General features: G+C 43.2%; 2 protein-coding genes across 2 annotated transcripts; one reads left to right on the top strand and one right to left on the bottom strand.

The window, feature by feature from the left end:
* The first annotated feature begins 1,877 nt into the window (after nt 1–1,877).
* On the top strand, nt 1,878–5,238 carry ttc4 (tetratricopeptide repeat domain 4). Its single transcript, XM_014123385.2, has 10 exons — nt 1,878–2,177; nt 2,559–2,676; nt 2,777–2,938; nt 3,032–3,109; nt 3,245–3,369; nt 3,471–3,557; nt 3,678–3,919; nt 4,410–4,494; nt 4,615–4,697; nt 4,797–5,238. Exons 1-10 carry the CDS (start codon nt 2,064–2,066, stop codon nt 4,894–4,896), a joined length of 1,194 nt encoding a protein of 397 aa, XP_013978860.2. The 5' UTR covers nt 1,878–2,063; the 3' UTR covers nt 4,897–5,238.
* A 638-nt stretch (nt 5,239–5,876) lies between these two features.
* Nucleotides 5,877–9,876, bottom strand: ttc22 (tetratricopeptide repeat domain 22). The gene is made up of 8 exons (XM_014123382.2): nt 9,562–9,876; nt 8,551–8,935; nt 8,400–8,455; nt 8,178–8,293; nt 7,902–8,020; nt 7,374–7,535; nt 7,014–7,166; nt 5,877–6,629 (listed from the first exon to the last, which is right to left on the bottom strand). The coding sequence occupies exons 1-8, from the start codon at nt 9,786–9,788 to the stop codon at nt 6,096–6,098; spliced, it is 1,752 nt and encodes a 583-aa protein (XP_013978857.2). The 5' UTR covers nt 9,789–9,876; the 3' UTR covers nt 5,877–6,095.
* Between the last annotated feature and the right edge of the window lie 1,007 nt (nt 9,877–10,883).

Here is a 10,883-nt window from a genome sequence, read left to right as displayed (position 1 = left end):
AGGGCTTTGTGATGGCCACTCCAAAACCTTGACTTTGTTGTCCTCATTGTCAATTTGGAAGACCCATTTGCAACCAAGCTTTAACTTCCTGACTGATGTCTTGAGATGTTGCTTCAATATATCCACATAATTTTCCTCCCTCATGATGCCATCTATTTTGTGAAGTGCACCAGTCCCTCCTGCAGCAAAGCACCCCCACAACATACAACATGATGCTGCCACCCCTGTGCTTCACGGTTGGGATGGTGTTCTTTGGCTTGCAAGCCTCCCCCTTTTTTCTCCAAATATAACGATGGTCATTATGGCCAAACAGTTCTATTTTTGTTTCATCAGACCAGAGGACATTTCCCCAAAAAGTACGATCTTTGTCCCCATGTGCAGTTGCAAACCGTAGTCTGGCTTTCTTATGGCGGCTTGGAGCAGTGGCTTCTTCCTTGCTGAGCGGCCTTTCAGGTTATGTCGATATAGGACTCATTTTACTGTGGATATAGATACTTTTGTACCGGTTTCCACCGGCATCTTCACAAGGTCCTTTGCTGTTGTTTTGGGATTGATTTGCGCTTTTCGCATCAAAGTACGTTCATCTCTAGGAGACTCTCTCCTTCCTGAGAGGTATGACGGCTGCATGGTCCCATGGTGTTTATACTTGCATACTATTGTTTGTACAGATGAACGTGGTACCTTCAGGCGTTTGGAAATTGCTCCCAAGGATGAATCAGACTTGTGGAGGTCTACAATTTTTTCACTGAGGTCTTGGCTGATTTCTTTTGATTTTCCCATGATGTCAAGCTAAGATGCACAGAGTTTGAAGGTAGGCCTTGAAATACATCCACAGGTACACTTCCAATTGACTCAAATGATGTCAATTAGTCTATCAGAAGCTTCTAAAGCCATGACATCATTTTCTGGAATTTTACAAGCTGTTTAAAGGCACAGTCAACTTGCATGTAAACTTCTGACCCACTGGAATTGTGATACAGTGAAATAATCTGCCTAAACAATTGTTGGAAATTTGTTGCACAAAGTAGATGTCCTAACCGACTTGCCTAAACTATAGTTTGTTAACAAGAAATTTGTTGAGTGGTTGAAACACTTAGGTTGGAGTCATTAAATCTAGTTTATGTAAACTTCCGACTTCAACTGTAAATCAATTGGACGAAGGCGTCTTCTGTACGAGGAAGTTTTGTCAAGAGCCGCGACGCTCGGTCTGAACATTAACACGGATCGCTTGCGGTACGGTTTTGGAAGCATAAGGACCTTTGCTTTCATATCAGCAAGGAAAAAATATATACATTAATAAAGGTTCAATTGATACACACCTTTTATAGGGTTCCCACATGGTCATATTTCCATGTTACAGAAGACAGAGTGGACTACCTGTGCTAATATGCTATCTGAGTCTCCGGACACCTGTGTGTAAACGGAAGATGGACGCCACAAACGTGTTGTCACTGAAAAATACTGTAATCTGCAACTGTTAAAACCGGTTACGACCGTGTACAATAATTGTGTATTTAGCATTTGTGAAATTATTTTTGATGTGATATGAAAGTAGAGGGATTTAGGTTTCAAGAACCTTACCGCAATTGAGAATCGATTCACATTTAGATGGGAGTATTTGGCTGTTTTAGGCTTCCAGAGCCAATTCACCCTTTAAACAGAACATGCAAATCCTTGCACTAAGACGTATTAGGCTCCTTTAGTCCAATATAGGGCCGGTGGAAGAGGTTCAATAATTATTCTCAAATTACGTTGGTTCATTAGTCATGTGTGATGTCTGTCATTAAAAATATTTTTTTCCATCCGGGCTCGGTCAGATACAGTAACACGAGTCATATACACACATTGCATCAGAACTATTAAAGCTCTAACTGTCCCCCCTACGGAAGCTTTTTGATATTGCACCGCAACGTTCACGTGTAAACAACTTGTATGATTTTGTCCTACATACTTTATGTAGACATATTTCTTGTCATACGTGTCGCTTCAGTAGTCAATACTAAGAAACCGTAATTCAGCAACTAGTTTAATCTTCAAATACATCCACCTTATTTGGAGTGAATATGGCTTCACTATCACAACAGGGCGATGATAGCGACGATGGCATGGACGACTTTATGGAGAAATTCAAGAAAGAGAAATATAGCAACGCCTTTTCCGAGAAGAACTGGGAAGAGGTAGTAAAGACATGTAACTAGCAACATCTCTACAAACACGACTGATATAGCACTGACAGTTTTCAGTCATTACTCTGTCAGTATCATTGGAGTGTTGGCTAGATATGACTGGTTAGCTAGCTATCTGTGAATGGGCGCTAACGACAAATGTTAGCTAGCTAGAATACTATTAAAGATTTGTTTAAATGGCTAAACCATTTTGATATAAAACACAGTTTTCTTTACATTTTGTCATACTGCCAGTCTCATTGATTGGCTAGCTAGCTAGTTATGTTAGTTACTGGCAAAGAGTCGTGCACTCAGCTATGCCCAGAACTGTCCCCATGGTTTCCAGAGGCCACAGGCTTTACTACCTGTCTCATTCATTGCACTGTCCTGCAGGAGTTCGATAAGGTGCCTATGTTTATGAAGACAGCGCCTGATGAGATTGACCCCATGAAACACCCGGAGCTGGCTGCTATTCAGTCCATCATCCACGACGATGACAGACCACTAGAGGGTATGGTAGCCGTTGCTGTACTTTTTCTCCACTCCTGAGGAATGAATTGGCTGTCCCAGCCAAACCCAGAGTCAATGGTTGTTTCCTTATTTCTACTCAGAGCAAGCCGAGAGCCTGAAAGATGAGGGGAACGACTACTTTAAAGAGAAGAACTACAAGAAAGCTATAGTGTCCTACACAGCCGGACTGAAGAAGAACTGCAGTGACTCTAATGTCAATGCCATCCTGCTCGCTAACCGAGCGGCAGCACACTTCCACCTGGGTACAGACCTGTTCTTAGAACTTACCCATCTGTAGATCTCATGATATTGGTCTGGGATGTTTGTTGCAGTCACTCTCTCTTCTTGCCTTGCAGGTAACATGCGCTCTGCACTGAATGATTCTGTCGCTGCAAAGAAGTTTAAACCAGACCACCTCAAAACATTAATTAGAGGTTTGTCCATAGATAAACATCACATTTCACTATTCTACTGGAAGACACATCTAGACACTGAACATTTGCAATGAGACAAATGCTGTATGCATGACTCCTCTCTCTTTCTCCTGCTCTGTGACTGTGTCTGTGCAGGTGCCTCGTGTTGTATGGAGCTGAAAAAATATACAGATGCCCTGCTGTGGTGTGAGGAGGGGCTCAAGCAGCAGCCCACAGACAAGAAGCTACTGGAGCTGAGAGCTACAGCAGATAAACACAAGGTATATTACAGGCCTTAATATGGCCTTGACTCCTTTCTGTTGTGGAGTCCAGTCCATGTTTTAGATGAACCTATGCTGAAATGGTTGTATTTGTGGTTCAGAGAGCAGCAGAGAGAGATGCAAGGAAGGCGAAGGTTAAAGAAAAGAAGGAGCTCAGTGAGAGAGAGGCTCTGCTGGCTGCTATAAAGGTGAGCGAGATCATAGTCACACAAGACACGCATCCGACCACATGATTCCTTTATAAGGAGGGTTGATGAAGGCACTGCCGCGTGGCAATACATCGTTTTTATGACACACATGCTTTACAGGAGCGTGGCATCAAGTTACTGAAGCCTAAGCAGCGTCCTAAGCGCAGCTCTGACAGTGAGGATGATAATAGAGGCTCCTCTAGAGCCATGGCAGGCCTGGACCTGGATGGTCTGTGTTCTGTGGAGGCCACAGGGGCCAAGATGTTCCTGGATGAACAGGGTGTCATGCATTGGCCAGTCCTCTTCCTCTACCCCGAACACCAACAAACAGACTTCATCTCAGCCTTCAGCGAATCCTCCAGGTATGATTCTATCTATCTATCTATCTATCTATCTATCTATCTATCTATCATGTGGGGTTGGAAGGGTCTACATAAAATCAGACAGTATGTTGGTTTGTAGATCCTAGAAATCATCCAACTCAATACTCTACAAGATGTCTAAAGTAGAACCAACATTACATTGCTAATGACCAATAACACTCAAAATAATACAGATTTTATACACTGGGTCGTTCGAGCTGATTGGCTGACAGCCGTGGTATATCAGACCGTATACCACGGGTATGACAACATTTATTTTTACTGCTCTAATTACATTTGTAACTCGTTTTATAATAGCAATAAGGCTCCACAGGGGTTTTTGGTATATGGCCAATATACCACGACTAAGCACTGTGTCCAGGCACTCTGCGATGAGTCTTGCCTAAGAACAGCCCTTAGCTGTGGAATATTGGGCATATACCACACCCCCTCGTGCCTTATTGCTTAAACATAACATTTGCTTTTTTAGCTTTCTTGATCACCTGACTCTCATGTTTGGAGAGGAACTCCCACCTTGGGACACTAACCGGAAGTATTCTCCCCAAAACCTCCAGGTCAGTAGTTTTTACTTTGATTTATTGGTTTCATTGAACAGTTTTGGGGTTATATCCTCTATCTCTGAAATTGTGTTTTCCTTAGTTGGTTCTGACTATTTTGCCATTCTGACTCCTTAGCTGTTCTTTGAAGACCACGAGAAAGAGTCCTTATATCAAGTCAATCCAGAGACGCCTCTCATTAAAATCCTTCAGCATAAAAGGTACGGAATGTATTTTTTTCTCACTTCTTTGAACTCACTTGTATACTGTGACTTGCTAATTGCTTTCTCATGGCTGATCTTTCCTGCTTTTTTTGACAGGTGTTTTGTAAAAGCAGGAACTCCCAGCTTTGTCATTCTGGTAAATGGGTCGCCGTTTTGCGAGAAGTTCTTATCAGAAAGGAAAACCCATCGACTGTAATGACACTCCTCATTAAATCAGCCTAGACCTGTCGATCTCACAGACTACTGGTATGAACTCTTTCCCACCGATCGGAAAGGACTGCACTCCTCTCCACTCCCTGCCCAAAGTATTTGTAAAAGTGCAGATTTTGTTATTTAAGAGAAGAGATTAATGTTATGTTTGGGAGCCTTTACATTGTTCCAGATATCTCCAACATACTCTGTGATTGGCAAGATTGCAGTGCTCATTGCTGTATTTATCGATCAAATTCTATATGAGTGTCAATCTGGGAACCTGTCATAAAATCTGTTATAATTAAGTCACCATGTCACTCTTACTAAAAGGCCTTACAACAAAGTATTGGAATTTGTTTTTGTCACTTCCTTTTCACTGTCTCAACAACATACTATGATTGTGAAAGCCAAACCAACCCATATGTTACACATGTAGTTGACAAGACTCAATCTGACTAAACCAGCTTTTCTTGCCATGTAAGGACATTTTCCAGCAGCTTGTGTGTTACAGTGCACCATAGTACCCAAGCAGCATTACTCAATAAGCTGGCTGGCTTTATGGAAATACTCTTTATTTTGGGGTCTGTAGAAAATACCTGGGACAGGTTAAACCAATAAGCTTTAGAACAGTGTTTGGCAAACTCGGTCCTCAGGACCCCAAAGGGTGCACGTTTTTAGATTTTTTGCACGAGCACTACTCAGCTTATTCAAATAATCAACTAATCATCAAACTTACATTATTTGTATCTGCTGTTTAGTGCTAGGGCAAAAAAACTAAATGTGCACCGAGTTTGGGAAACACTGCTTTAGAGTTATCACCATTGTTGGGAAGGTATGGTTCATCATTAAAATGATAGGTGTGTCCTCATTGCTTCCTGAATGTCTCGGATCAGCAGTTTATTTGTCTTATATAAACTCCTTGGATGACTGATGCACATTCAGTTTGTGAGTTGATTCAAGCAAGACAAAATAGGCAGAAACGGGTTCCAAAAAAGCAGTTGTGCACAGATGTATTTTACCATTTCACTTTAGAACATTGCATGATTAGTACAAAGTCTTCTGACACAAGGCAAGCTCCTCATTGGAACAAAGAAACAGAAAAATGACTCTCTTCCTGTCATACTGGGAACACTAAAGAAAAGGAACCCGGCTGTTCAATCAGTGCTTGATCTTTGCTAGTTCTCTATCGACATTAGACACCACTCACATGGACATAGACTTGGCCAGTGGTCTCTTCCTGGCTGGCTGGTTGGGTTGCACAGTCTCCAGAAGCCTCCTGACCAGCTCTAGCCTGCCCCTGCTGATCAGAGCCCTGGAGAGCTCGGTCACCTCCCCGGTGTGTGCCCTGCACAGGCTTCTCAGCTCAGCCTGCACCGCGTCCTCTGGGTACCTCTCCTGGGCTCTCCGTACCCACACCTCCAGCTGGGTGATGGCGGGGCCGGGGTCGGAGCCACTCTGAGTGAATAGCCCCAACAGGGCCTCCAGGAGGCAGCGTAGAGCCATGGTGTCCCTGCTGCCAGGCCGCTCCAGATCCAGGGCCCTCTTGAAGCAGTCGGCTGCATTCTGTTCCTCGCCCTTCAGCAGCAGACAGCGCCCCCGGAGGAGGTGGAGGTCCGGGAGGCTGTCCCCCGGGTCACACTGCAGGGCTTGAGAGAGGGACACCAGGGCTCTGTTTAACGCCCCCTCATCCACAAGCAGGCTCTCCTGAAGGGCATCCACACCCATGTAGTAATACACCTGGTAAGAGACACAGATGTATTATACTGTGTAGTAATACACCTGGTAAGACACACACAGATGTATTATACTGTGTAGTAATACACCTGGTAAGACACACACAGATGTATTATACTGTGTGGTGATACACCTGGTAAAATACACACAGTTGTATTATACTGTGTGGTGATACACCTGTAGTAACACCTGCATTCATTTGTTTGCCTATCACAGCAACACAATGACACATTACTGTATGTCTCAGTAGATATTCTGTTTTTCTTGACAAGTTACTGTTGATCTTTCACTCACACGGCTTATTTCTACGTGCCCGATGTGACTGCTGTCAAAGTGCTTGCAGTGTCTTGTTAAACAGCAGAGAGCAGCACACACATCCCCACCTACCTGTCCCATCTCCAGGTGTGTGCGTAGACAGGGGCGAACACTCAGCACCCTCTCCAGGTCTGCCTTGGCCTCAGTCAGGCTATGTCTGTCAGGGAGCCCACCCTGTCCCTGTTTAGCCCTCTCAAGATCCCTCACATAGGCCATCACATTGATCTGAGAATAAAAGCATGTCTGTTTATGTAAATGTGTGTATTCTGTGATTGTCATGTAAGTCCATCCCTGCGAGTGTCATGTAGAGTTTAGATTTATCATTTGGTTTAGTATTAACATTATTGAAGTGACATTTCATATTACAATAGTGTCAAGTGTTAAACTGAGTTGAACATTGTGTTTAGACATGTTAGGGTTACTGTAGTGTACCTTGGCGCGGGTGCAGTAGGCCTGCCAGTTGAGTTCAGGGTCAGGCAGCACATTGAGGGCCATGTTACAGATCCCTGTGGACATCTCATGTTTCCCCAGCAGATAGAACACCTTGGCCAGCTGGTTCAGGATAAACGCATCGTCTGCAGCTAGTTTTATGGCCTGCAGGGGACAATCAATATTACATTCGGTTTTACGATAACCTGAAGAATGACAGGGGCTTATGACAAGGGCTTATGAGAAGTTTTCGACCCTGCAGAAGAACTGAGGGCAGATACGGTAGTAGACTTCTTAAGTTGGCGCCAAGTTTATAACCCTTTATACAGTAGGTGATGAGGAAGCAGACATATCAGCTAATCATTATTCAAACGTTCATGATACACTGTCATCTGAATGAATCTGGCAGCTGTGAGGATAAGATGCCACTAAGCAGTCATTAGAAGCATTAAAAAGCAAGAGACAAGTCCCTAGGGCTTTACGACTTGTTCTAGTTTATAAGTCCCACTTTTCTGTGAGTGTTGTACGTACAGTTCCGAAGCAGGACAGGGGGTCAGAATCAGAGTAGCCACAGTCATGTACAGACATGGGCACCGTGGAGAATTCTTCTTTCCTCTCTAACATGATGCCTATGTAGCACCAGGATAGTGCTGTGTGGGCGAGGGGGTCAGGTAGAAACATACTGAATGATTAATCAATACATTTAGGACAGTAAGACACAGCACTCATCTTGTGGGTTCAGATGGAGAGAGAGAGCAATAATAATAATGTATTTTTTCCCCCCCATCTTTCTTCCTTCTTGTATACCTTTGTGATGTGTTTTCTCTGACTTCAGGGTCTCTGTGAGCAGCTTCAGTCCCTTGTTGTAGTGAAACAGTCTGGAGTACTCCGAGTCTTCCTTGTTCTTTACCATATCATCTAGTCTACAAAAATAGATTGCTTTACATTTTTCTTACACATGAGCTTGTAGATAGTATTTTCTAATTTATTTTCTATGAAAAGATTTGAAACATTCAAGACACAATTTACCTAATATAGATTGTTGCCATTTTGAAATACCAGCTTCTCTTTTCTTCTGTTGGTATCTAAAAAAATAAGCAACATTAACCTTTACTAAATCAATATATTACTGTAGATGTGAAATTACGTTCTTCGTAAGTAATCTAACATGAGATCTCACCAGCTCTCCCCCGTAGTCCAGAGCTCTGTTGTACAGGATCAGAGAGGCGGTCAGTCTTTCCCTCCGGTCTTCCTCTCTGTCAAGCTCTATGTCATAAGGATGAGCATAGGCCTGCTCTGCCAGGCACCGGGCTGCAGAAAGCCTGGACTCCGCATGACCTGGCTGCCCAGCCTCCAGACCCATGAGCTGGGACAACTTCTCCACACACTCCCCTGCGTCCAGCTCCCTCTGGAGGCGGTCGTACACGTAGCCAAGGTTGGCCCAAGCGTTCAGGTTCCCCGGGTCTTCTTTACAGATGCTCATGAAGGTCTCCTCGGCCTGCTCCAGCTGGTCCAAATGGAAAGCCAGGAGACCCAGGAGGTTACGGACACCATACTGGAGGTACCTGTAATGTTTTGAAAACAATAGTCCAGTCCATTTATTATTCATTGTACCAGCTGAAGGGAAATTAGAATTCCAGTTCCATGTTTTACTCCAGCACTCTTTAGCTAGTGATCAACAATGTAACTGCCAAAATAATGGAATCACTTGAGTTAAATTAGGGATACAAAGTATATTGAAAGCAGGTGCTTCCACACAGGTGTGGTTCCTGAGTTAAATAAACAATTGACATTCCATAATGCTTAGGTTCCTGAATAAAAATCTGCAGGGCACAATGGTCAATGAATAGTTTAATGAGTATGAAAACGATGTAACCATATGCCATGGCCATCTGTCACCAGATCTCAATCCAATTGAACACTTATGGGAGATTCTGGAGCGGAGCCTGAGACAGCGTTTTACACCACCATCAACAAAACACCAAATTATGAAATTTCTTGTGGAAGAATGATGTCGCATCCCTCCAATAGAGTTCCAGACACTTGTCCTATTAAGACACTTAACACTTTGGTGTTTCCTTTATTTTGGCAGTTACCTGTATGTACACCCATGATTTCAGTAAAGTTCAATTAACAATATCAGACATCCCAAACTCCATCCTTATAACCATAAGATAATATGTTACAATACCCAACTTCTGCCTCCAGCTCAGCCCCCAGAGAGTCCACCTTCAGCTGGGTGTCCCTCCTCCGCAGCTCCCCCGGCCCGCTGGGCTCATGGTTCAGGTTGAGGTCCAGGTGGAAGTGACCTGGGATGTACGCCATGCCATCAATGAGGGACTCAATGTCCTCCTCTGTGTTGCCTTCCTTCATGGCTTTCTCTTGTTTATTAACCACATATTTATCCAGGTAATTCATAGTCTTTTACAATAACTACCTGAGACTCATATGTCCCCATACACTACTGCTGACTGTCAGAGTCAACTGGCTGTTTTCTTCTTCCTCCAGAGGTAGACTGGTAATACCGGTTAGGTTAGGGACTAGGGAGGGGAAGGAGTAAGTAACCTCATGCAGTGGTGTACTGTACTCCCATTCTGGCCTAGCTGGCTTAGTTGGCTACCTCCCGCTCCATTCTTCTCATTTGAATAGTACATTTGAATGTGATTGAACATTTATGACCCCCTTTTTTGTGTTTCTCTTTATGATACAGTACATTGAGATGTGGTTTGAATATTTGACTGATAATCAGTAGGTCTATGGTCTTCTTTTATGGCTCACATGTCAGCTTTAGGTTTTTACAGACAAGGAGAGTGGGTTATTGCTTTAGACAGGTGTCACAACAACAGTAGGTAGGTTGACTTTCACTCAACCTTTTAAAACAATCTTTTAGAAGGTGCTTACATCAGCTTTCCTCTTGCCTGCTGTCTCCATGGTAATGACAGAACGTGATCCATTAGGCTCAGCATGAACAGTTTGAGAGAGAGAGAGAGAGAGAGAGAGATGCAGTTGGACAAAGAGCCCTTTGACTTGGCTCATGTGCTTAGATGAAGTATGCAGATATCCTCAATCTCAGTGAACTCCAATAAACTCTAATTGTAAACAAAGGTGATCACTCTTTCAAAACTCATACTAATATTTCAAAAAGTATTTGTTGCATTACGGTCTGTCCAGTGCAGATAAGGAGTATTTATTTATGTATGGTACCACCAGTATTTATTTTTTTACTCTTGAAGTGTTTGGCCTCTTATCACCACCAGAGGGTGGACATGCATTGATTGTATGGTATGACAAACAGATTGAAAGTGTTGTGTACTCACACCACACTGTTGATGGAGAGCGAGCATTTAATTTATTATAGTGTTGAATAAAAGTTGACAGATATTTTTTTGATAAAAGCTCAAGCAATTCCTATGGTGATGGATAATGGGTACGTAAAATCTCATCTTCACAAATGATCCCAAAATAGTTCAGAATATATTTGGGCTGTGTGTGTTTTATCTGCTTTATGAGCTG

This window comes from Salmo salar, chromosome ssa10 (assembly GCF_905237065.1).
Source record: "Salmo salar chromosome ssa10, Ssal_v3.1, whole genome shotgun sequence".
Lineage (NCBI taxonomy): Eukaryota > Metazoa > Chordata > Actinopteri > Salmoniformes > Salmonidae > Salmo > Salmo salar.
This window is presented reverse-complemented; position numbering and strand designations above follow the sequence as displayed.

What these genes read in the sequence shown, in the direction of transcription:
- ttc4 (XM_014123385.2), top strand. Translation starts at nt 2,064, where the DNA reads ATGGCTTCACTATCACAACAGGGCGATGATAGCGACGATGGCATGGAC. An exon ending in CCTCAAAACATTAATTAGAG is followed by an intron (nt 3,110 to 3,244) that starts GTTTGTCCATAG and finishes GTGTCTGTGCAG; the next exon opens with GTGCCTCGTGTTGTATGGAG. An exon ending in GCCTTCAGCGAATCCTCCAG is followed by an intron (nt 3,920 to 4,409) that starts GTATGATTCTAT and finishes TTGCTTTTTTAG; the next exon opens with CTTTCTTGATCACCTGACTC.
- ttc22 (XM_014123382.2), bottom strand. Translation starts at nt 9,788, where the DNA reads ATGAATTACCTGGATAAATATGTGGTTAATAAACAAGAGAAAGCCATG. An exon ending in TGGACTACGGGGGAGAGCTG is followed by an intron (nt 8,456 to 8,550) that starts GTGAGATCTCAT and finishes TTATTTTTTTAG; the next exon opens with ATACCAACAGAAGAAAAGAG. An exon ending in CCCTGTCCTGCTTCGGAACT is followed by an intron (nt 7,536 to 7,901) that starts GTACGTACAACA and finishes TGTCCCCTGCAG; the next exon opens with GCCATAAAACTAGCTGCAGA.